This window comes from Liolophura sinensis, chromosome 5 (assembly GCF_032854445.1).
Source record: "Liolophura sinensis isolate JHLJ2023 chromosome 5, CUHK_Ljap_v2, whole genome shotgun sequence".
NCBI classification, from domain to species: Eukaryota; Metazoa; Mollusca; class Polyplacophora; order Chitonida; family Chitonidae; genus Liolophura; species Liolophura sinensis.
In genome coordinates, this window is record NC_088299.1 from 4,126,841 (window position 1) to 4,153,832 (window position 26,992).

Below are 26,992 nucleotides of genomic sequence, written 5' to 3' on the forward strand. Positions count from 1 at the left end.
TGTTAATTTACTTTTATTTTTATTTATTTCATTGTTGTTTAAAACCGTTAAAACTTCATAGTCCGAGATTGCTCAGACGTTTGAACATTTTGTTCGGCCGTGGATGGCCCCAAGCCAACGTCAGAACGCGCACCATTTAAAAACCTGACGCAGTTACCTGCCCTTGTCAAATATTTCGAGGCTGTTTGTACAGCCGTTCGAATAGAGCATCACCAAAGAATCTCGGACTAGGGAATAACTGTGCTTACGATAAATCGACAGACGAAAAGATATGGAACATAAGTGTCTGCAAACTTAAGGCCGTGAAGACGTATTTGATAGACAATGTTTATCTTAAACGCCGTGACACTGCAACTGCATCAGGTTTGTAAATGGAGCGCGTTCTGAAGTTGGTCTGGGGCCACCCTTGGCAGAACACAATTTTGCCAAACCTGAAAGTCAAAGTAACCTCGGACTTCAGTCTTCACTACTTGTGAGGCCTTCGTAACAATAAACGGATCAATACTCCCCTGTGACTGATTGTTGAAGACCACTGCAATTGTCTTCCACCAATATGTTCGTTGTTCGTCTGATGTTGGGAAAGTGACTTGCAAATGATCGCTGGTTAATGCATTAACCATTGATTCCGTTTTTGGAGGCGACCTACATGTATGTTAAGGCAGATTTCCACTATAGGCGCGTTAACTACAGCCGCACACTATAACTGTATATATTACTCGTGACGTGGCGTGGAAATGAGACGATAGAATAATTAATACTAGTCATGAGTGTAGAGGAAGTTGGACATCTAGGTTGTGCTTTTCTGGCGCTATAACGTTCTTTGGTTTAGAGAAACAATGCTGCAAAAACACATGGCTAAGTAGAAATATACTTCGTCTCTATCTGCTTGTGACCGCTTCGATGGCATTGTGATTGATCTTCCGATGTCGCGAGACCTAGGATCAAACCCGTGTGGGGCCATACCAAGACTAAAAATGGTACTTGCTGCTGCCTCGCTTGGCGTTCACCACAAAGGTTCGAGCAAGGAAACATGTCGGGATGGCCCGGTGTAAGTAAAATGTAACTGGGTGGGGTGTTAAGTCTGGTTTCTTTTCACTTTGGCGGCATGGACTCGCATTTCCGTGCCGTTCTAATTTAGGCCACCAGAATTTAAATGGAGCCGGTTTAGTTTAGGTTAGAGTTTTTCAATAGTTTTAACGTTCGGGCCGGCCTCGATACAGCAACTTTTAGCCAGAGTAACCGCGACTACATAGGTAAAGCCTGTACTTAACTCAGCGCAGTCGAATGCGTTATACATTAACAAAACCTGGTAAAGTAACCTACTAACCCAACTCAAATGTTTATTTTAAAAACAGCTCGTTTATTGACGTACGTATCTGAAATTTGCATAACATAGACCTACATGAATGTACATGTACATGTATATTATTCAGCTGTGCGCATATGATGTAAAAAAAATTTACTATAAATGTACATTGGCTTATTCATGTAACTGGCCTTGCGATCAGAGTGTCCATCTCGATGTCAAGAGACTAAGGATCAAAACCGGGTCGGGTCACACCAGAGACTGTAAAAATTCGTTGCTGCTTCGTTTGGTGTTCAGCATTGAGAGGTTAGAGCAAGGAAACGGGACTGGTTGGCCCGGTGTCAATATAATGTGACTAACTGGGGTATGATATCTACTTACTCGCTCATTGTTATAAATATGTACACAAAAACTTCAGATCTAAAGCACAAAAAAAAAATTAACATAAATTCCATGCTTTTCGAAATATCAGATCCATGAACACGGTAGAAAATGATACGTCAGATGAAATTTGCTATGGTAAGATGTAAAAATACATGTGCATCAAAGATGTACAAAAAAAGATTATGGTCTTTCCCTTCCCACCAACTGTAGATGCGATATTCTCACGACTGACCGTATGACAAATGTACTTGGCACAGGGCTGTGGATTACACCAGAATCTCTCCTCCCATAAACCTTAAAGCCTTCGAAAAAGTGGATAACTCACTGTGTGTAATGGTAAAATATAAAAAATGTACAGCACAGAGAGTAAAACCAGAGCAGCGAGACCGTGTAATAGCTGGCAAACGGTAACACGTACCCGGCGAGATACGGTCCCTTGTGAATTTACCTCAGTCAGGGTTTTATTCTAACTGTTCATGTATATGCTTAAGACAGTAGCAAATTACACGCTCTTTGGAACCATGGCTTAAGCAGAAATAGGTAAAAAATATGTGCAGAGATGTAAATTGCATAGACCTCGCCAATCTGGAATTGTTGTATTGTCATCAACGCCATTGAAAATCAGTCCACTGATGTTATTTTTACAGCCTTCTGACACCTTAAGACCTTGAACAGAGCAAACCCCAAATATGTCTTTTTATCATAAATCGACTATCCCAGAGTGTACAGAGTGTTTATATTCCAGATCGAGTAACCCCAACAGTACAGCTTTATATTCCAAACCGGGCAGCACAAAAATACGACCTAATCTCGCAAATATGGCAACTGAGAAAATACGTCTGGTTTTGTCAAATTGCACAATCGGGGGAAATACAATTTGATGAGTTCAACAAAATTAAATGCATTCGGAGCTGCCTGTGAGGTTGAGAATATTTTGACAATGTCATTACTGCACATTTGGTGGGTCAAGCAATACTTGTTAATTTCAAGAGTTGCCAAGTTGTTCCTCTAGCCAATCAGAAATGATTTGAAGATTCATTTTTAACCAATGAATGTTGGCTAACGTCTTCTCTACGGATTGTACTATAGCGCGAGATTTGGTTGCCTGTTCCGGATACTGTGTCATGAAGTCGATCAACTGAAACATTAAGAACAAAAAAATTGGAAGCTAGTTTATGTATGGCATGTTACCATATTAGAGGTCATTGCTATCGGAGAGGTACACTAGAAACAAAAATCTGTTAAACAAATCTGTTAAAACAGAAAGTCCGTGGCCTGGATGATGGTACAATGTATTCTGTTGTTATAGCATAATACTATGTTATATAGCATCAACAGATTATCGTATTGGTCTGATACAATCTTTATTTTGAGTAAATATAATGAGGTCTGGGGAATCCCTCAATCATCCACAGGATGCAGGAAGAGCTTCCCACATACGGCCTAAGAGGACGACAGCTTGAGCTACACTTGAACTCACAGCAACGTCACCCAGGCTCCTGGGTCACTGTGCTGCACTAGCACGCTAACAATTAGGCCACGGAGGCCCCACGTTATACTAGTACACATGTAATTTGTAGACTCCTGCGTTGTAACTGTTTGGAGCTTTGGTGACAATATATTCCATCCTTTATTTGCCAAAGGTCTGTGGTTTATAGCGGACGATTTCCTCCACCAATTACAGACCGCCGTCGTATACTGTAAAAACTGTTTAGGTACCTAATACCCCCCCCCCCCCGACTTAAAGCGACCTTCGACGCAGCAAGAATTGGATTCAAACACGTGATCTCATCGATCAATGTATGATAGTTTCATCTTGCCAGCGTTTAAACTATTCCAGACGAGGATGCTCATGAATGTGTAGAGAAATTAACCCTCTTCCTCACTGTATATCGTCGACTGAAAAATTGTTGAGCACGACGTTAAACCCCAATCACTCACTCACTCCTCACTGTATGATTTGTATGTTACCTTGTTGTAATCCTCCATGGTGCTGAACGAATCCGTTATTTCGATGAGGAGTTTTGAAAGGGAGAGAATCCGGAAACCGTATCTGGAACAAAATTCGTCATTTTACATTGAGAGTTAAGTGTGAATAGAGGTGTATATTATATGCAGAGGGAAGATACCAAATTTACCTGTGTAAACCATTTAACTGTTTGTTTTGCATCATCCATTTTTTTTTTCACAGAAAAAAGCCTTTGTATGAATATTAATTGAAAGGTACGTACGCAAGGTTTGGATGTTTCGGGTTACTTTTAACCATTTAAGTCTACTACACCAATAGAATTTGTAAAAGCAAAAGACACCAAACACTAAAATTAAGTAGACATCAGATGAAAGACCCCTAAACGTTGTCCAGGAATATAGTTTGATTTACTTTAATTTCTGGAATTTTTTCCAACCTGGTGATAAAAATGCATTTTAAAACATCCGATTCTACTCTAGTCTGTTGGAACCAAAGGGTGTGTCTATGACGTCACTGCCATATTTTTTCTTCAAATAGTTCAATTCATGGTGATTTTGTTGACGTATTTGTACAAGTAGTGAATCCTTTATATAGCTATAAATCGTGTTTCTGTATAATTTAAAGTATATACTATCAAACAAGAGCATCTTTTGCTCAGATGAAATTGTGTAAATAGGTAGACACGATATTTATGGACTGTGTTAATGGTTTTTTCTTCGTGTGTTGGCGTTGTCTTTGTGCTGCCAAAAATATCTAGTATACTCTCTCTAAAGTGGTAGGTTTCCTTTGGTTAGTGACACTTACACCTTAGTAAAGTCTTCCCAGCGCTTGAGGATAAAATCCCAAACCAACTGGCGGCCCAGCAGACTGGAAGATATTTCTCTAATCGTCATTGAAGAGTCTTGTTTCCGGATTTCAGACGGGTCAAGGGTCATCTCTAAAAACCTGCAAGCAAGCGCATATCTGTATTAGCTTATGTATGAGACGTCCCGCGAAACGTCAGCTATATCAAAGCCTTATGCCAGTCACCCATGTAAATGACAGCATATCAAAAACTTGATCAACCGACCCACAGACAGAGTGAAAATATAGCCACATAAAATGTTATTTATCTTTCAGAGATACCACGGTGGAGTAAATCATCGATTTTGCCAGTCATGCACGTGGTACAAAGTTTGGCTTAAAGCCATTGCGAACTGATCGACCTGACACAGACATTTGTCAGCGGACTGAGTGACTGATTGCTTGATTAATTTTTAACGAAGTATATACTGAAAACTAACCTCCCTTTCATGTATATGCCAACAGGAGTGCATGAAGTACACTATACCGACCTTTGTCAGGTGCCACAAAAGCCTACAGACAAATTCGCGAGAGCTGGGTTCGAACTTTCGACCTCATTGGTCAAGGACCTGTTGACCGCGGCAAGTCATGCAGCGATTTAAGCATCTGAGCCAGCGTGGTCACTTAAATCAGGCTCGTTTCAATATTCTAGCGTCTAAGATACGATATAGCCAGATAGCTCAGTCATAAAGGCGTCACTATAGCATACCTGGTTAAATCAGAGGGTTATGGGTTCGAATCCAGCTCCGTTACAATTAAATAACATGAAAGAGAGCGATTACCCGCGATTTTATTCCTAAAAATATTATAACAAAAATGTAAACAGGTTTTTCAGTTTACCTCTTGAGGATCCACATATCTCTGGAACAAGCTAATGCCATTCGGAGCTTGTTTCGCTCGGAACCCGATTCCACAGTCTTGTACTTCCGATACACAAACTCCCATTCGGTGTCGTCACCGTATTTTATGGCGGTTTTGTAAATGACCTTTCTAAGATCCGGCGCAACGCTATGCAGACAAAAATAAGGAAGCTTTTATACCAACCAATTCACCCAAAATAGTTTAAAGTGAAAGACAGCGCCTGACTAATGTTTATGTCAACTGAAAGTTTACCATTCAAAGTATCTTAAGTCGGCATTAAATAATTTTTAGATTTTCTTCAACCCAGTAAAAGATTTGTGAAACGTCGTCTTGACACAGCTTCATCGCGTCTCCATTATCGACAGGAAGGTGACGTTACGTTTTACTCTAGCTCTCTAAGGTAGAAGGTATTTTCCGTATTATAGTCAAAGCAGTAGCCGAAGGGCAGATAAAAGTTGTGGACTTCGGCAATGAAGGTCAAAGTGATTAATAGCTTTCTCGGAAATTTGATCTGCTGGAAGGATATTCCTGGTTCAGGTCGTAGCCTTCGAGAGGGTTGTGTTAGTCACTTTGACCCCTATTAAATATTTACCAAATTATAACAGGATTATTGTACAACTAGATTCATGTTCAGTTCTGAAACAAATGGAAATAAATCTAAACACCACTGAGGCTGATCTCAGCAATCAACTGTCGCTGGATTTTATGCTTCAGTTTCGTAGCAGTGGCTTCTAGAATAAGTTGAAAGCAGTGCTGACATCAGCTTGAACACGGCGTTTCAATAATTTTATTGTATTTTATAAAAGAAAACAGAAAATATCCTGCCTACAAGACAAAGGAGCAAAATCTAAATTCTTAAATTCTCATAAACTCAGAGAAAAAACTATATCATGAGATTTAATCAATTTTAAACATTGTCCTGTGAGATGCCCACTTCTCATTCCCATCAACCTTGGGCATCCCTAATTATGAATTTTTCACTGACTCTGACATTTGTTATTTAGAAACTGCTGACTAAAAGGTAAAATGAACGACAAAATATGTATTTGTGTAATGTGAACAGCGTGTCTAAGTAGGCCTAGGGTCTATTGGGGAGATGAATGCGGTTTGGGAAGAGTATGCTGCTGTCTGACATAATTTGTGACACCGTTGTTGAATATCACACGGCTTGAAAATCAACTAATTTTCCGTCGGTGGTTGTCCGTAAATGATACAGACTTGTACCATAACACTGAGTGATATGACTTCTCGGCTATACGTAACTGAATTGTTGTAAACCATCTCAAAATGATTTTATTTTGCAGTAGTTCTGTGTTAGCATATATCACTTCATGGAGTGAACAGGTAGAGGGTACGTCACAGCTTAGGCCACACCACCTGATAGCAACAGGTTTGATTGGATAAAATTCTCAAGATGTTTACCTCGCTTCAAATCAGCCAGTTCTGGAGTTTTGACACTTTGTACTACATGTTATTCGGCGAAATCCCATTAAAATAATAAATTGATACTTTTTAGAAAGCTTGACTATCCTGCTTTCGATTGAAATATGTTTTAACCAGGTGCTGTCTTGTCCTTCAATCAAAATATCTCAATCATTTGCCGTGCATGCGAGTTTCTATATCGGCCGTCATTACACAGTAGAGGTTTTTCCATATATGGGCGCTTTTCTATCACAGGGAATAAACGCTGCAGACTGTTCCAGATTTTGCTAAAATTTGAACAGTAAAAGTGAAGGGAGTACACGAAGCAAGGCCAACGCGACCTATATTGTCTGTGTCATCCTTTCTTACAATGTGATCCTATCTGGCAATGTGATCCTACCTTACTATGTGATCCCTTCTGACAATGTGATCCTATCTTACAATGTGGTCCTATCTTACGATGTGATCCTATCTTACCTTATCTTATAATTCAAACATATATCTAACTGCATTTAATTCAGTAAATAGTATCTAAAAACATAAATGCAAGTATTTTCCGATCTACATTGATCTTTCTCTTCTTCATTTCATTTTTATGCGTTTTTCTTGATTTGTTTTAAGCATATATTTCTCAACCGATCTTTCCCTGAAATATATCTTCTAAAATTCAAACAAAGAGGGTGTAATTAAAACTTAAACCTAAACCAATATGATACATAATATTGAGATAACAAGAAAAAAATATGAAAAGATTTAAAGCCATAGTCTTTTCAGCCTTTATACCTGTGAAGAATCGTTCCGTTTTTGTTGACCCACTCATGAAAATACCGTCTAGATCTTTCAATGCATTCCGGCAATCCAAATTCACAGGCAAGAGAAATGATCTCCACTCTGAACAATCTAAAAGAAAAAATAACGAAATGATCCCAATACTTCTGCCCGGTTATAAGGCTGTATGAAGTGACTTATAATGTCAGTTCAGCCTGCAAACTCGCGATATGGCATTCCTTTAGACTGCATCCTGCGCATTACACACATTTGTGTCCGTGCTCTCTTCCCTCCACGCCTTCCCCTCCATGTTGATACAGTTAAGGGTCAGTTAGAGGCTCGAACGGTTAAGATATCTATATTTGGTAAATATATTTAGGCCTATTGGTTTGACATTTCCGGTTTTTAATTTTTCTTCAAGGCGCCAGACATTCTGGCCTACATACAGCAGACGAATTAAGCCTTCCCACAAGTAAATTGAATGAGAAAGACTTGTGGGCAGGCTTAATTCGTCTGCTGTATATAGGCCAGACATTCTGGCCTATATACAGCAGACGAATTAAGCCTTCCCACAAGTAAATTGAATGAGAAAGACTTTGGATTCAGATTTCAAGCACTTAATGGTTTATAGCGGCATTGTTGTCGTTGTTGAGGATGTAGTAGGCCTCCGTGTACATTTTTTCACAATTTTTTTTTTGTTTTGTTTTTGGGTAGGTAATTCTTTATTAATCGGGTTGACTTACTCATCAGCGTGAGACAAGTTGCCAGTTTCCCAAGTCACGTGCAGGAAGTGGGACTTCAAAGTGCGCCGCATAAATTCCTAGAAATGAGAATAACGGATGAGTGAGTGATTAACCTATTCACAATGCACTAACACACATGGAAGAAATCTCTCTAAATCCATGTCGTTTCAAAATATTACGTCTGCTTTCATTTTAGACAACGTTACTGAGACTGAAACATTTAAATGACAAAAGATTTTGGTTGTTGCCAAAATTACTTTTATTGGTTTTCTACTTTGAAACAAAATGTAACTCAGAAATTTTTTTTTATACAGTGTGGAGAAAGGACGAGAAACTGTGCATTACTGGATAACGAAGTATGAATGCACAGTTACAAGGTCTTTCTCCCACTTATACGGTTGCATAAGTGTTACATAATAAACGTTTTCTGTATAGTAATGAAAGGAAGTGGGGATACGAATTGCGTAGGCAGCATATGGGGGCTATGTTTTATTCCTGATCTTTATGTATGCGGACATGGCCAAGATGTGCTTCAGGAATGTACGGCTGTCATACTTTCCCGAGAGAGAAATTTCGGTTTCTGAATAGAGCGACAAGGTTTTAAGAACATTGAACATCTAATTATAATCGCTTGGACTGTACAATTGTTTAACTTTCAACCGTCAGTGATAGATGATAGAACCCACGAGGCCTATGTAGACTTTTTTTCTGATTTTCTTACAGGTAATTAGAGAAAGTATTAAATGAAGTATTTATTGGTTGGAAAACCAGTATAAATACTGCTCTGGAAAACGCATCGATCTTTTTCTCAAAACTTTTAAAATATCTGATTATATGTAGTCTTTTGGGGGCTTTAACATCCATTAAATATCAATCACGCCATATCAGTGTTTTTGCTTGAATACTAAGTCGTTTCAAGGTGCCTTGGTCGAATGCACTCATAATCCATTTGTATTCGCATTTTGAATGCTGAAGTCTACCAGTCCGTGCATGTGTTAAGTGGCAAAGATCTCATATTATGTCACTTGTTACAATATGGTCATGAAGACCATCCAAGAATCCAACGTTTTAATTGAATTTCCATCGATTGAAAAAATTTTTAAACAAAAATAATAATAAATTTCCAATAATTTTCTATTTTCCTTATTTAATGGTCTTTCTTTCGACTTATTATTCGTGTTGGTGTTTTTATTTGCCTTTAAGACGAACTTAGTCCAGAAACGTACCTTAAATTTACTGTATACTGCCGTGCGATCCAATATCTTAGCCAGTGCTATAAGCTCATTTGACGCTGTAGTCCACGGCAGATATGCCCACTCCTTCACAAGATATTCTACCGTACCTAGGGCCACGCGCTGGTCAAGAACCCCAGCTCTGAGAAGAACACAAGCAAAGGTGTGGTTCACGAATAAGTGTGTGGAGCGCTAGACGGCGGTGGGCGCTAGGGAGTGGAAAACGTGTATAAGTGTGGAGAGCGCAAGAGAATGGACGACACAAAAGAGTGTATAATGTGTATAAGTGTAGGCAGCGCAAGAGAATGTACCACACGAGAGTGGATAACGTGTATAGGTGTGGAGAGCGCAAGAGAATGGATGACACAAGAGAGTGGATAACGTGTGTATATGTGGAGAGCGCAAGTGAATGGATGACACAAGAGAGTGGATAACGTGTAAGTGTGTGGAGCGCAAGAGAGTGGGTAATGTTTGACTGTGTGGTGGATAAGGGAGTGGGTAACGTTTGAGTGTGTAGAGGACAAGAGTGGGAGTAACGTGTAAACGTGTGGAGCGCAAGAGTGTGAGTTACATGTAAGTTTGTGGAGTCTAAGAGTGAGAGTAACATGTAAGTGTGTGGAGTGCAAGAGTGTGAGTAACGTCTAAGAGTGTGGAGCGCAAGAGTGTGAATAACATGTAAGTGTGTGGAGTGTAAGAGTGTGGGTAACGTGTAAGTTTGTGGTGCGCAAGAGTGTTAGTAACGTGTAAGTGTGTGGAGCACACGTGTGTAAGTGTAACGTGTGTAAGTGTGGAGAACGCAAGAGAACGGACGACACAAGAGAGTGGATAACATGTAAGTGTGTGGAGTACAAAAGTGTGGGTAACGTGTAAGTGTGTGGAGCGCAAGAGTGTGGGTAGCGTGTAAGTGTGTGGAGCGCAAGAGTGCGGGTAACGTGTAGGTGTGTGGAGTGCAAGAGTACGGACAACGTGTAAGCGTGTGGAGTGCAAAATAATGGGTAACATGTAGTGTGTGGAGGATGAGAGAATGGGTAACGTATAAGTGTATGGGGCGCAGGAGTGTGGATGGCAAAGGAAAATTTATGGCTTCAAAGAATGAATATCACATATAACTGTTGGATAACACAAGAAAATAAGCCGAATCTGAGCATGAATAACATGTGACAATGTTACATACATACGATATGCACGTATGTGAGACTTGGGACTTCAAAACGGGTAGTACCTCAGAATGAGCAACAAAACATGAGAGCGACAAGACGTTAAAAAGTAAAAACGTGAGAACGAGCAAAAAATAAGAATGGCAAAACGTTAAAAAGTAAAAACGTGAGAACGAACAAAACACGAGAACGACAAAAGAATAAAAAGTAAAAACGTGAGAGCGAGCAAAACATGAGAACGGCAAAACGTTAAAAACTGAAAACATGAGAACGAGCAAAACGTGTAAATGGCCATTGCATCTGAGAAAAGGTAACAAGAAGAAGAGGGTGTTGTCCTTGAGAATTCGAGATGATGTTCCTGTTACATCAATTTTCAAATTCAGCGTCTCAACCAGTAAAAAAAATGGAATACGCATTCAGCACTGTGACTCTTATTGTACGAGTCCCCACTTCCAACATGCCTTGGCCATAACACATCAAGCGGAACTTTTGATAAGAGCACTAATTATGAGAACGGAAAACGTGGGGTTATACTTGGCCAGATTCCAAGCGTCGTTGATGAGTTGTGCTCGGTTGACAATTGGGATAACCTGAAAAAGTCGAAATAAAAAGTCTTACTGAGTAGATTCTATAAGGTCCTTTGACAAATACGAGCGCATTTGTACATAAGAACGAAGAAATTTGTGACAACCTTCGATGAAGAAAGTTCACAGAGATCACGAAATATCATTCTATTATTTTTACTACCTTTTAAAGTATTTATACACCTAGATACCATGCTTGTACTGTGCATATATTTTTGAAGTAATATGAATTGCGATAGCTTCGCACATCCACGCTTGGTTGATCTCTATATATCATGGACAATGCTTGAAAATCCATTTCTCAATACAGATCTCACTGATCTACATCAGGTTATTCGATTTATGAAACAAACAAGATTCGTGGAGCTGCAATACGCATCGGTGAGACCGATACTTGTGTGCAGTCATACAGTGACATAAAAAAACACACCGGAGGATTTAATTTCAGAATTTAAACATATTAACTATCTATAAACATGCATTTTACCCGATCAACTAGTTCTTCGGACGTTTGGCAACATGCAGCACTAAGAAGTATTAGGCCTATGAGACGGTTACTGGTTCTTTTTTAACGATATCATTTTTTTTTGTTCTCATGCCACGACGGCCGGTTTAACGCAATGACTGAATCTACAAACGAAATAATGAAATGTATACAGCCAATCACCGTGTGATCATGCTTGAGCTGTCCAATGAGAAGATTCCAATTTGTGATGTCATAGTTAACGCGGTAATAGCCATATTGTTGAATATTGCCGATGACCCAACTGTTTAAATCCTTCCTTGGAGGTTGAAGTACGTCTGCAATCAAAGCTAGTAACGAAAAAGGGAAGAAACAAAATGATAGGTTTATTTATTTATTTATTTGATTCGTGTTTTACGCCGTACTCAAGAATATTTCACTTATACGACGGCGGCCAGCATTATGGTGTTACAAAATGACGGATGAACTATCATTTGTTAAACACTTTTCATCAAATAAGCTTAGTACACAAAATATATCCGATTGCGTTTCAAAAGATGTTGCGTAGACGGAAGACATTTGTAGCCCAATGGACATCCATGTAAGGTTGGTATGTGTAGAGACAAAGAACAATAACATCGAAGGGACATTTTAAAAGGGGGAAAGTACTGGCATGGACTTGTCCATATATATATACCACTACTCATCACTAGTGATGCAGAGACTCCTTTCAATGTTCGGCAATATATATGTATTACATAAAATACATGAATAAAAAGTTTTCTACAGGAAAGTAAATTTTTCAAATGTTGATGTTTTGGATTGGATTTTATCCTGTTTAATAATATACAAATGCCGATTAAAATGGGCTATATGTGCACATACAAGAAAACGCATTAATTTTGTAGTTCAAAAGTTGTATAAACATACTTTCAGTTTCGTTTCTGTTGATGTATATTATACGCCTGTTCTGAAAGTCTCGCTCGTCGCTGGTCGTGTACGTCAGTGGAATCTCCCATCTGTACCTGTACCGGTGTCGAGAAAGGACAGAAATACCGTCAGCTCACTGTTAGGTTTATATAACTTCATTAAATGACTTCAATGATACATCTCGTAAGAAATTAGGCACATTTCCAGATTAACGTTACGCGTAGTATAGTAACAGACGTGCTGTAATGGTGGCTAATAGATTCCATTTTTGACCGGAACCTTCGCGGCTCAGCGGAGGGTGAGGTATTTATAAAAAAAAAAAAACCACATTCGTCCCCCTCGTGGAAGACATGTATGCCGCGGTAGGCGCGGAAAGCGCGAATTTGTTTGAACCGCGCCATCCGCAACCTTCGTACTCAGTGGATCCCGTGGACCCTCAGCGCCCTCCGGGCATGAAGGTTCCGGTTTTAACCAAGCTGCTACCTCCGCTGAGTCGCTGAGGTCACAGTGTAATTAGCCACTGTGCGATGTCATGCATGAACAGGAATCCCGCCTCACAAACTTCCTGACATCGTAACAAACACGTTGCATCACTACAAGCTTCCAGACAAATTACCGTGGGTGAAATGGATGGATTCTATATTCTAACAAATCTACTGACATTATATTTTAAATGCAGATGAAGTAGTGAGCAAGAAACTCGGACGAGGTCATCACGGTACCATCATTCCATTGTAGTAACGCTCGACGATGATAAGACCCAATGGCATGATGGAACGTAGTGATGGAACGATGCTGGCACAAAGCCAAAGAGACAGAATAATGGCACGATGATACAATGTCCACCATTTCGTAGCATCGTGTCATCGCTTCGTGCCACCATGCCATCGCCGTCAGAAGCATTTTTGCATGAACGATGCCGTACATTAAGGCTTTTATATGCATTACCACAATTCTAGGGCTAGACTTTTCAAAGTCTGATAGAGCTGCTTGTTGCAGCTAAACATTATAAAGCCGACGTATTTTGTTCTCACCGCGTAGACATTAAAAACTCCGTTGACATCAAATTGAACCCCTCACCCGAAAATGGACGTCTCTGGTTTCAGCTGAGCATCCAATCGAAACTTATCCTGAGTAACGATAATGGCCGTTCCATTTCTTTTCATGGTGACCACGGGATAGTACTTCTGTAGTACCCATGTCTCCATTATGTCAGTCACATTCAGGTTGTGGTTGGCCGATAGACTCTACAACCACAATATGAGTCCTTACAAAACAGATGACAAAATTACTCGCTCACTAGGACCATTATTTATTTATTTATTTATTTATTTATTTATTTATTTATTTATTTATCTGATTGGTGTTTTAAGGCGTACTCAATAATATTTCCCTTATAGGACGGCGGCCAGCATAATGATGGGAGGAAACCGGGCAGGGACCGGAGGAAACCCACGAAAATCCGCAGGTTGTTGCCAGATCTTCCCACGTACAGCCGGAGCACTAGTACCATTAACCCCTTGACCTATGAGGTGGTGTGTTCGAATCCAGCTATCACTATTGTTTTTGTCTGATGTTTGTCGGGTACTTGCATAGTTTACACGTGGTACCCCCTTTTCCTTTACTCATGAACCTGACCGATTAAACACCATTCAAATAAATATAATTATAAATAATAAATACCAACGTCTCAACCTGGGAACATGATTTGAATATTTTGATCCTCTCCACAATTAGTAGGGCATATGATTAATGCGGAATTCACTGACAGAGCTTTACCTGCTGAACGGCTGACCAGAAATCAAAACGTGTAGAACACCCAAACGCCTTTGACTTGAGGTAAATCTACAGTGAAGAACATATATATAGTTATTAGATTATCCTTGTGGTATACAAGCACACACAGCAAAGAAACTAATGTTAAATACGATCATATCTATGCCGAATGACATAATAATGTTTCATTAAACACAAAGGCCGTTTTAGGCTATACATGGATTCTGTATGACTAATCATATTTTAATGAGACACTTTCAATTTTCATCCGCATGCGCAAATGCACGAAAACGGTATCAGTCTCATTATACATGCGCAAATGTTTGGAAAGATGAAACAGTATGTAAATAATCGAATATAACATGTGTATAGTTTCCTTTTCTCCTCAGTATATTACAGTACACATCGGTCATGATAATTTATTACACTCATCTCATTTTATTACTACTATACTATATCTCGTTTCTGTTACTAGAACAATCTAAATATAAAGACACTGCCTTGTCTGTAACAAGTAGATTCACAACTATAGGCCTATGTGAAATACTCACCAATATGCTTTAAAACGGCAATGTTTGCTTACTGTAGATTATAAATATGTCTGTCTATACATCGCTTTCCTGCGAAAATGCGAATGTTTTTGGGGATAAACACAGTGGAATGCTGGCTAACTTCTTCACTTGAGATTTGAACTCAATTTCAAATTTTGTTCAAAGTTCGCTGAATATCTCCCGTCGTCTGGACAACAAGGGGAGGTAACTGACTCAAAAACCAGACTTTCTCAGTACAGCGACTTGAGTGAGTTGATGGTCGGAGAGAAACCCCGGATAAAAGTGAACACTCGACTGTTCACTCAAACTCAAATACGCGTCAGTAATTATCTGGAAGTCTCAACTTTATGTAGATGACGTCTAAAATAACAGCACATTTTTTTTTTCCTCGGCGGCAGCTTATTCTTTCAAAAGACCCTTTCCATCAGAGTTGCTTCACTGGAACCAAAGGAATAAAACTCCCCATGTGCAGGGCCCCAGTTGATGAATTCCCAAGACTTCCATACAGACACAACTCAATGCTTTCCCGTTAAAACGCTTTTCAAAAGGTGTGGTAGATGCTTCATTATTTGCCGTTTTCAGAATGTGTTAACATTTTTCACAAACAGCTAAGGTTATTCATAATTCGAGAAGAACCTACACGAAGAGCAGATCTGAAGGCTGTCTCGCCGAAGATAAACACCATCATTCGCATCACAGAGCTCCCCTGTTAGATAAAACATGGAAAGAAGTTTCAAATTGATCCTTGTTATAAGTGAACATTAAAAACAAAGTTGTTAAGTCATTTTCTTAAACTTATTTATTTACTTGATTAATGCTCGATGCTGTTCTCAAGAATTTTTGCACTTATATGGTAGCAGTACGGTTTAAGGGTAAAGGACAGGAGTAAAACCACCGCTCTTTGTCCAATACCGTAGGCCCACCTGACAGAGTGGTCGAGGGCCTGACTATGACAGCGAGTTAGGGAGGGCACTGATTAAAGTAGTTGCCTGTACAAGATCCATCTTCGGAACCACGACATAACGCTTGTTGAGCATACGGCGCAAGGAACCAGGGGACTCTCACTAATACTGTTGCTGTGAGTTTAAGTCCAGCTTAATTTGGGCTTCTCTCCGCACGTTGGATGGCCTGCCAGCAACCTGAGAATTTCTCGTGAGCTCTACTCGGTTTCCTTCCACCGCAATGTTGGTCGCTGTCATATGAAATTTTCTTGAGTACAGCGTAAAACCAATCAAATAAATAAATGAATATATGATTCCGATTTAAAAAGTAGGCAAGATATGTGATTTAGCTTTCAAATTGTCATCAGACCTACCAACAGCAATAGGGGAGCTTGTGACTTGACCCTAGAGAATAAGTGAGATGTTCATACTGGCCTTTGAGTAAGGTATTGCGCTGAAAGCCATCTGAATCTCCGTTGGAGACTCGGCTTGTGTGACGATGGGTGAGGTGTTCCCCAAACTGTCGGGTAACAGCACCAGATGAAGGTCGAAGAGCACGAAATAATCCCACTAAAACAACACCAACTGAACAATCAATAAATGGATGGATTAACTAACAAATTGATCTGTATGATGAATTTGAATTGCTGCTTTTACTGAGGACAAGCATATGATTTATTGAGTGAATGAGCAATCAGTAATGAATTAAGTGAATATAATCCGAGAGATGAATATGAATTGGTGAATGAAGGACAATGTGATTTATTGACTTACTGATCGATTGAGAATTCGGTGAATGTTTAATCTGCATGATGAAACTGAACTGCTGATTTAGGGCAAGCCTTAGATTTATTGATCTGTTGTCTTTTCTCATTAATTCGATAGACTGGGTAAATCATAAAGTGAATATATCTGATTAGTTGTCCCCAGAAGTTTTTAGTGCATCTAGCTTGATACAAATCACTGTGACGCATGCTGGCAATACATTGATCATTATCTCTCTTTGTGTGAGTAGATGACCAAACAGAACTAGCCATTGCAAAACACCTGTATTAAATTTGAGACAAAGAAAAAAATACTTATATTTATAATCCATTAACAAATTAGACAGACACCTAAATTTTTAAGACAGTAATAAATATTGGCCACTAGTTTGATTCGCCATCAGGTTGAACGAGCATCTATGCATACACGAAACTCTTGTAGAAATATGGCGCATGTTATTAAAGCTAATTACTTACAACCCTCCATTCTTTGAACAAGTGATGTACACCAATATATTCGAGGTATGAAGCGAACCCTTCCTTGAGCCACAGTTCTGACCACCAGCACATCGTTACTAAGTCGCCGAACCACTGACAACCAAAACAAAAATATCACATTAGTAGACAGTCGATATATGTGAATTTTCCAGGCGTTTATAATCAGTGATGTAGTCCAAAAATACTGCCCCCAATACGCTGATAAAAACGCTGAAACATAATTACATAACACTGAAAGAAAAACGAATCTGGACAAAACGAAAATTACTCAAACACGCAGTTTATTATGTTAATTATGAAAACAATTAAAGAGGAAGAAAACATAAAAAAGTGATCAAAACATTAAATGGGTTGTAATATGTCTTCATTTTTTTTCATTGACGAGAAAAGTGTATTTGAAAAGATTTTGTATTGTAAGTACTTGGGACCGCTTGGTATATTTTCGTCTTTGCATAATAATGATCTTAAAAACAACGTGATGCATGTCTAATAAATATACTTTAATATAACTTTATTGTGTGTGTCCAAACACATATATTTAATCTTAATTATGATAGTATTTATGAATATATTAAAAATATGATTACAATACAGGCTCAACTTCTATTAAGATTAACTTCTATTTGTTTACATATTAACAAATATGATCCTTGAACATGCGTCACCATGAGGTGATCCAAAATACCCCAAAATTATTTTTAAACTTCTGTTTCTTATGAAAAAAACGTATTTATTTATTTCATTGGTGTTTTACGCCGTACTCAAGAATATTTCATTTTTTACGACGGTGATCAGCACTATGGTGCGGAGGAAACCGGAAGAGGACTTAAACTCATAGCGACCGCATTGGTGAGAGGCTCCTGGGTCATAGCACTGCGCTGCCATGCTAACTCCTTCGGCAACGGAGGCGCAGAAAACTGTATTTACAACAAACATTTCAAACTCTGAACTTTATGTAATTTTTATGTATTTTCCACCTTTACAGAAACAAGCGGGCCGCCTGAGGGCAATTCTTACCAAATGTGCTATCTCGTGGGCTATAACAGTAACGATTTGCTTCTTGTTCCTGGCTGAGTTGTACAGTGGGTCATACAGAAGGTAGGTCTCCTTGAATGTGATTAGTCCCCAGTTCTCCATACCCAGCACGATGTAGTCCGGGATCGAGACGAAATCTGGAATGAGAAAAACTCACAAACAGATCTACGTGCGTTTGCTGGAACAAACTTAATACACGTTTACTATACAGAAACTGAGAGTGATCTATTTGTTTATCTGATTTGTGTAGTACTATCGATCTTTAGATAAATTAATAGATTTGATTTGATTTTGATTCTGATTGTTTTGAACGCCATACTTCACGTATACAATTGACGCCGGGTTTATCGATGGAGGAAACCGGAGTGCCCGCGAAAAGCGACTGACCTTTGGCAAGTCACTAAGGAAAATGTGGCATACCGCGGGACATGCACCCTATGTTGGCGGGAGGCAATAAATGTCAGACTGCGATAACTGCCACACGAGCGCTGCCACCAAGGTCCAATAACAAGTGAGATCGAGGGAAGAAATTAATAGAAGTAAGGCAGTTATGGAAATAAACTGCAGGTGATCATATTGATCATTAGTGGATAAGCTGATAGACACAGCATGGCAATCTGTCTAAACTGATATGAGACGGTTAGAGCGCTAGCGCAACGTAATGACCCAGGAGTCTCTCACCAATGCGGTCACTGTGAGTTCAAGTCCAGCTCATGCTGGCTCCCTCTCCAGCCGTACGTGGGAAGGTCTGCCAGCAATCTGCGGATGGTCGTGGGTTTCCCTCGGGCTCCGCCCGGTTTCCTCCCACCATAATGCTGGCCACCATCGTATAAGTGAAATATTCTTGAGTACGGCGTAGAACAATAATCAAATAAATAATAAATAAATAAATAATGATATGAGAAAATCGTTTCTCATTATGTCTCAAAGTTATTAATTTTGTGTAAAATCCAAAAATAATCCACAGCAGGCCATTGGTACGAAAGGAGGTAAATATAATTTCTCGAGTTTAAAAACGTGTTTTTGTATACCTCAAACTTGGTATTTCATTGGATATTACTGTATATATGACATTATATTTGCATTTCTTTACGCCAGCAATTTTCTTAATGCCACTGAATACAACGCGTCCCCAGTTTCAAGAACTCTCCATGACGAGAATTATGATGATAGAAAAGTTTTGGTAACTGACTGAAAAATTTGAATTATACAACTTAGCTAATTCAAGTCAGAAAACTGAGTCATGTGACCAGATCAGCCAAGCAATTAAAAACTCATGCGGTTATATTAATGATAGCTGACAGGGGTCTTTCATGACTCCTGTTCTAGTCATACGACTCCTGTTCGAGTCAGGTCATATTTCTGAGTTGAATTAGCCTTTAAGGATACATGAGTCAGTCGACTCAAACATCTCTCTGTGTACGTGTGTTCCAGCCACACACAGCAGACCATGGTCCACTCTCTTGAAAATTTTGTCCTTCAGTTAATAAAAGCAGTTCAGTCGAATTCAGTTCATTCATGAGACTCTTCAATCCACACACATACGTACCAAGTTTAGGCAATGGGTAGGGAATCTCAAAGTGATCCGCATAGAACTCCATAAGTTTGACAGCGACGTCCAGGGCTAGTTCTCCGTGGGGTAAAGATCCTCGTGGAGCCCACAGGCGAACCTTTAAGGACACATGAAAAGGAATACTGTAAAACGAAGAGTATAGGTTTAAGGGAAATGAAGAAAAATACACCCCAAAAATGAGACAAAAAAAAGTCATTCTTGGGGCATATTTTACTTTCCGATAGTGGTTGAAAACGGAAATTACGTCATGGATGAAGATATTGAGAACGCTGGCCTCACTTAGCGCCCACAAACAGTGCCCTTCCTTCCAATAAAGTTGCTTTCGCCGCTATCATAGTTGACGTCACTGTACAAGCCTACTTAATTTCGGGACTGGAACCTGGGGCATTAAGAAAACTGTAGTTTAAAGCATTGTTAGGCGACATCCCATTCTCCGTATAACGGGCGGGGGGGGGGGGGGGGGACAAGGGTGTCATCTGTCCTTTAAATACAAGTGAAACCATCAACAAATATACCTTGCGTGAGAATATCATTTATAGTCATTCGATGTAGTTGCAGGTGTATTTATTGCTTGATTTAAGAACCCTTGGAAATCAGGTTTACATATATATGCGATAGAAAACCAGGTTCTGATGAAAGCTCCGCCCTGGTAAGGTTACTAAGTGACAAATGTCCTAACGTAAAGCCACCGTGGGGGAAGTGGGAGAGAAATCCGTACCTTGGTGCCATCTTTGGTGTATTTAGTCATTTGATGGTAATCGGAAACCACCAATGCTACCAGGTAGGTCGACATCAGCGGAGACACGTTGTATTCATCGGCCACATATCCATCTGGTCTGAACATAGAAACATGTAAGAGTATATATACTGAAGGTACAAAGGGGTCGTGTGGGTGATAACTGGTTTCGTGTCTGACGTGCCATCATAATTTGCATTTCTACTCTGCCCCGATAAAAAATCGTGCGAAGAGAAAATGTTTCAGAATCGAATGACAAAAGACATAGGGCAGCTATGGGCCTATGATACTATAAGAAAGTCAAGCACTTGACTGCCTCCATTGTGTCCACATGCTGTGATTAGCTAAGGTGTCATCTGGAGTTGTTGGAATGTTGTTCAGGTGAGGTATCACTACAAGTACATTGTCACTACTTTAGGAGGTAAAGGTTTTATTTTGGCGGTATAATGTGACAAATATATGCCGCAAAAACGGGTGTGCCTACACTTTAATGACGATGCCACAGCCAAGTCCTCAGTGTGCACATCAGCTGCTTGTTTCTTTTCTTTTCTTTTCTTTTTTTCTTCTTTTTTTCTCTTTTGACATATATCTTATTTCATTTTACTCCCATACCTTTACCTCTATTCTAACACATCGACATTCCACAAAAATTCCAGTCGAGAGTTTGAAAGTGAGCGGTTCTAATGTTTAGACAAGAAAGGCAAGCATTCATCTACTGAGAATGTTTTACTTAAATATTAGAAATGTAGTTGTCCATGAAACTTGAAACCTTTTCCACTTATATTACGAGGTTAATTGTGATTGAAGCAGACAGTTATCATGCATCGTTATTTACGCCTTTTTTTGACTGAATCAAACCTGGCCAGGTGTTGCAAATGTAGGTCATGGCAAGATGCCAACTGGCATAAAATGACATGTTAGATGGTGTCTTTCTGTCCTATGCTTTTCTATAGGTTAAAGACAGGCGTGTTAGAATTCTGAATATAGCACCTACCTGTCAGTGGTGCCTATTATGTCCATGTTGGAGAGGCTGGTAAAGTTGGGCTTTCTTACTATGGTGACTGCAAACCGGGCTTTCAGCTGCGGTTCATCGAAACACGGAAAAGCAGTTCGCGCATATACCGGAGAAAATAATGTGGCGGCTAAATATCTGAAGTAAACAAAGAAAGCTAATTACAAAAGCTAAAATATGACATGTACTGTGGTTAACTTCTTAGACATATAACGAGCCAAGAGTGACCGGAGATGGTATGGTAATTGACTGATTGTTTATTTGAAAAATTTTTCAACTATACACGATGACAGTCAGTTTCATGGGTGAAGAACACCGGAATGCGCGGGATAAACCACTGACCTGTGGCAAACTAATGACAAGCTTATCAACGTGGGACGCCATTTTGGTGGACTCCAAGGACCCATAAGAGAAAAGTACTTGTCATGTATGCGGTTAAGGCTTGTCCACGTGCAGAAATCGCGATTAACATAATCTGTATCTAACAAATTATATAATCTATCATAATGATTTATTTATTTATTTATTTGATTGGTGTTTTACATCGTACTCAAGAATATTTCACTTGTATTCGGTGGCCAGAATTATGGCGGGAGGAAACCTGGGAGAGCCCGGGGAACCTTCAACGGTAAGTGTTACTAATCCGTATGTGTACAGTTCATGTATACAAATATATAGTTACTAATTACCATGAATAAATACGAATTGTGTATAATTGTAATGATAAATTGTAATGAATAATGCCTGCAAAACAACGAACTATCAATCCGTATTTGATGAAACGGATTAAAGGCTATACAACTGGAGATAACCGATGGCAGTTTATTATTTTTTGTACCGTAACACTTAAAGTGAACATGAAGTCTGTCACTAAAGCTTAATTAATTTATGAAGTAGTATTTCAGAAATGTTCTAAAAATATTTTTAAAAATTCTACATTGTTTATCAACAAGGTAAATATCAAACAATCTTTAATATGTAGTCACTCATTTGGTGACGCCATTTTGCCATGTTATAGCTATCTAGAGGGGGCCTCCGTGGCTCAGTCGGTTAGCGCGCTAGCGCAGCGTAATGACCCAGGAGCCTCTCACCAATGCGATCGCTGTGAGTTCAAGTCCAGCTCATGCTGGCTTCCTCTCCGGTCGTAAGTGGGAAGGCCTGCCAGCAACCTGCGGATGGACGTGGGTTTCCCCCGGGCTGTGCCCGGTTTCCACCCACCATAATGCTGGCCGCCGTCGTATAAGTGAAATATTATTGAGAACGGCGTAAAACACCAATCAAATAAATAAATAAATAGATAAGCTATCTAGAGCGACGTCACAAAACATAGGAGCTCTGCCGTACCATCGGTAATAAACAATGTGACAATGAGAAAATACAAACAAAAACGCCTGATACCCGACCAAAGAGTATCAGCTCTGTTCCATGTTCAAAGGGCTGATCTTTCTTTTGGTTTGCTCCTCGGTTTGTGCGATGTCCGTGGACACAAGCGTCGTGTATTCGCGGCCCTGCTCGTCCTCGTCCTGCATGGGTGTAAATATTTGGCCTAGCTTTCTGTACCGATTACAGGGAATTTACCGAACATAGCAGAACCTCCTGATTGATAACAGATCCTTTCATTCAGACTTTCGGAAGATATTTTCGCAATAAATCTGACTTTGCTAAGGAAAAATAATACAAAGTCACAATTTTTTTCTTCAAGCGTTGACTCCACCGAGGCGGTTTGTCACCCTGACAAGTTACTGCTGTATCCCAGTACGTACGCATTGTGACACTAGTGCACCAGTTTAACACTTAAGCTAATCGCAAAATCTGTCTATCCACTACAATAAACCACACTGTCATGGAGAGCTTGTAAGTTTTTTGACGTGACGTCACGTGACGTTTTCAGTATTAGTTATTGGCCAAGTTCATAGGGGCTTCTACAACATGGCAACTGAGTGAACTGAGTGTCCGTCAGCGCCGTGTCCCCAATGCTGAACTTCATTTTCTCCGCTTTCAAAACTCTATAGACATTTTTATATATTTTTCTGTGATAAGTGGGTCTTATATCATTTTTTTTCAATGTATATATTGGTAGACTTTGTTCACTTTAATGGACGTCGTATTTTACACTTGTGCCCACACTCACCTGTTTGATCCTGAATGTTGATAAGAACTGTAGAAGAGGCCAGACAAGCTGTCCGTCAGTGGAGCCGTGAAGTTCAATGTAAGATTGTACTGACATCCGGGCTTCAGAGCTTCGCTCAGGTGAAAAATCACGAATTGTCTCTCGAGATCTCGCTCGTAATTCATCACGCCAATCCGCGGGTGCAGGCAATCAGAACCTCCCTTTATGTCGATGGAATCATTGAGTAGTTTTAGCTGATTAATATGCAAAGTCACATTGGTCGTTTCCTTGGAACAGTTCATCATAATCTTCACTTGTCCTTCGAAGGTGAAATTCTTTGGGTCTTCCTCGTAAATGTTCGGCTTAATCTCCAAGTTATAAAAAACCGGAGACAAAGATTTCGGCAGACGATAAGAGTTGTTCATTTCCCGCCCCGTTGTTGTAGTCGCAGATTGTGAGTTGTTTCGTGTGGAGCAGTTTTGTGTAGCACCTGCGAGTTTAGCAAACATTGCACAGCTAAAGTACAAATAATACAAAAGATATATAGCGGAAACAGATGGACACAGCGAAATTCATACCCCTTTCTCTGTGCGAAAGCACTGGATAAAAATTGAAGTCACCACCAGCATAGGAAGAGAATTTATAATCATTCACCCGAAACAAAAAATATACTTATTTTTAAGATTTCTTCTACTTCTAGAAACTTATCCAAAAGGTAAAACTCCTTTTCCGATAAGTGATATCAAACAATATTAATATGATTATTATATTTTAATGATAATAATTATAATAAATATTATAAATTAGATTTTGCTTTGTGACTCATGCACACATGAATTCTTTACGTATATGATAGCGGCCATGCAGTATTATTTCAATGCCGGAAATTTAACGTTATGTTGATATGTCTCTGTGGTTTGTGTTTGCTGAGTGTGGCCATGTCAGTAGTGGTAATGTCTGTATTGGCAATGTCTAGTGTCTAATGTCTAGTGTTTAAAATCTTCAGTTAAATCTTTCCCCTGAGTGATGACGGATTGCGTTTTCGTCGATGTAATGGATTATTTTCGTTCCTATTCATATAAACAATTCATCCTAAATCGGGAACGGATTAATGCATTAGATGGAAGAAAATGTAATCACGGCGTGAGCATTCATGGAGCGGATTTAACGGCAATTTGTTTTTTGTTCTTTTTTTTTTTTTGTTTTTTTTTTTTTTGGCTGATGTCTACATTCTAATCCAATGCCTGGTGTCCAGTGTCTGGTGTACAATATCTAGTATCTAATGCCTGGTCTGTAATGTCTAATGTCTAGTTTCTAACGTGTACTGTAGTATTTAAATAAAACAGAAGGCTCACCGATTTTCCAAACTTCCGCCACAGCTAAATGTATACACAGACGAAGGGACAATATTATATGTATTTGTGTAGTACCTCGCAACAGTGAACTATCGTTTAAAAAATAGTTCCATCACTCTTGGTATAGTCTATGCTTGCCGCACACAAAAGGCGCACAAATTCTATCAAAAACTTTGCCTCATGTTTCCTTATATTGTTGTTGACAGACATTTTAGAATAGTGAGGAATCACATTAAAATTTCCGGAATCCGGATTCAAATCCAGACACCAACAAAACTGATTGATGTTTGGCAATACAAATAAAAGCCGGCATGAAAATGGCAGGGCCTATATGCCGAAACGTTTGCATATATTGGTATGATCTATATACATATATCTACGAAGGGTACCTCCGTGGTGAAAAAGGGGTTAGCAAGCCAGTAATGCGCAATGACCCAGGAACCTCCCACCAAAGCGGTCGTTGCGAACCTTTCAGGCCATACGAAGGTCTGGTAACGACCTGCGGATGGTCGTGGGTTTCCCTCGGGCTCTGGCCGGTTTCCTACCACCATAATACTGGCCGCCGTCGTATAAGTGAAATGTACTTGAGGACGGCGAAAAACACCAATCAAACAAATATACATCTACAATGTACTTCGAAGAAAAAATTTCTAATGAGGATCTGAAAATGAAGCAAAGCATATAGTCTACATATATTATGTCACACCGCTTAATTATGCTGATCACTTTATACATGTTTCTCCATTTAAACACTTTATGAGCCTCCGCGGCATACTTCTCATTATGCAATGTGGTCGCTGTGAGTTCCAGTCCAGCTCTTGCTGAATGGCTGCCTCCCCGGTCGTACGTGAAAAGATTTTCCAGTAACCTGCGGATTGTAGCGAGTTTTCACCCAGGGTCTGACCGTTTTTTCTCCCAACATAATGCTGCATGGCAAATGTGGTATAAGTGAAATATTATTGAGTGCAACGTAAAATACCAATGAAATAAATAATACTGGCCGCCGTCGTATAAATGAAATACTTTTGAGTACGGCGTAAAACATCATCCAAATAAATAAATAAATAAATATTTGATTGCTTTTATGCGTGTGCTTCTCTACGGGATCTGTTGATCTGTTGACCCCAAATCGAATATAACAATCATCATAACGGTATACTCACATTCGACTTTATATGTCAGCGTGGCATTCTCTTGGGTTTCAGCGGTGTGGGGCACATTTTCTCCAGCTTTGACCACCTTTCGGTGGTGATCGTTTGAACAGTTACAATGACAGGTCACGTGACTTGGTTGCCGTATCAGATATACCGAAACTCCTGCTGCAACCGCCAACAAAATGGCTAAAAACGTCAGAATGAAGCCCGTCGTGGCACTCACAAAGCATCCGTCATTACTTCTCCTTGCCGATTCCATCTTAACTCAGCTAATTAAAGAGACTGGTAACAATATAAGCCAGAGTGTACATCCGTCAACTATGCTCCACTGACCGATCTCGAATTATTTCCACGGCGGTATCAGGAAGTGATATTTCGCGAACGACCTGACTTCCCAAAGAAATTGTTTTCACTGAATAACACGCAAGTGCTGGAGTACTGTCCAAGAAGACCTTTACACATACCACAGAATTACCAGTCTGCCTGCTAAACGACTTTTCCCGAGCTTTTCCAAGATAACTCTCACAACAGTCACTGGCCTAGATTCGCGTACAAGCAGATGGCCAAACTCACTGTCTGTGCCCCTGTGTACATCCCGAAAATTAGCTTTACGCTTCGAAATGTCACGGTCTGAATCTAAGGAGGCGGCTCTGGGTTTTTGGCGAAAAAAAAAACAAGAAGTTAAGATAACATGGTCCAAAAATAAGTTAACCAAAGAGCAAATTGAATATACAGTTTCATTCCCAGCAGGCAAGATGGAATATAACGCTTTGCCTCTAAGCTTATTTCTCTGTACATGTATAGCTAAACAGTGTGTACCGAAGC

At 39.6% G+C, this 26,992-nt stretch overlaps 2 protein-coding genes across 2 annotated transcripts; both read right to left on the reverse strand.

Moving 5' to 3' along the window:
• Nucleotides 1-1,483: 1,483 nt before the first annotated feature.
• Nucleotides 1,484-15,686, reverse strand: LOC135465949 (aminopeptidase N-like). Its single transcript, XM_064743332.1, has 13 exons — nucleotides 15,630-15,686; nucleotides 14,442-14,507; nucleotides 13,743-13,909; nucleotides 12,663-12,757; nucleotides 11,937-12,082; nucleotides 11,220-11,275; nucleotides 9,523-9,670; nucleotides 8,297-8,373; nucleotides 7,569-7,685; nucleotides 5,343-5,510; nucleotides 4,464-4,604; nucleotides 3,662-3,743; nucleotides 1,484-2,828 (listed from the first exon to the last, which is right to left on the reverse strand). Exons 1-13 carry the CDS (start codon nucleotides 15,681-15,683, stop codon nucleotides 2,676-2,678), a joined length of 1,470 nt encoding a protein of 489 aa, XP_064599402.1. The 5' UTR covers nucleotides 15,684-15,686; the 3' UTR covers nucleotides 1,484-2,675.
• A 649-nt stretch (nucleotides 15,687-16,335) lies between these two features.
• On the reverse strand, nucleotides 16,336-26,517 carry LOC135465976 (aminopeptidase N-like). Its single transcript, XM_064743358.1, has 8 exons — nucleotides 26,177-26,517; nucleotides 23,680-24,148; nucleotides 21,531-21,686; nucleotides 20,519-20,636; nucleotides 19,777-19,897; nucleotides 18,210-18,364; nucleotides 17,172-17,285; nucleotides 16,336-16,500 (listed from the first exon to the last, which is right to left on the reverse strand). The coding sequence occupies exons 1-8, from the start codon at nucleotides 26,424-26,426 to the stop codon at nucleotides 16,336-16,338; spliced, it is 1,548 nt and encodes a 515-aa protein (XP_064599428.1). The 5' UTR covers nucleotides 26,427-26,517.
• Between the last annotated feature and the right edge of the window lie 475 nt (nucleotides 26,518-26,992).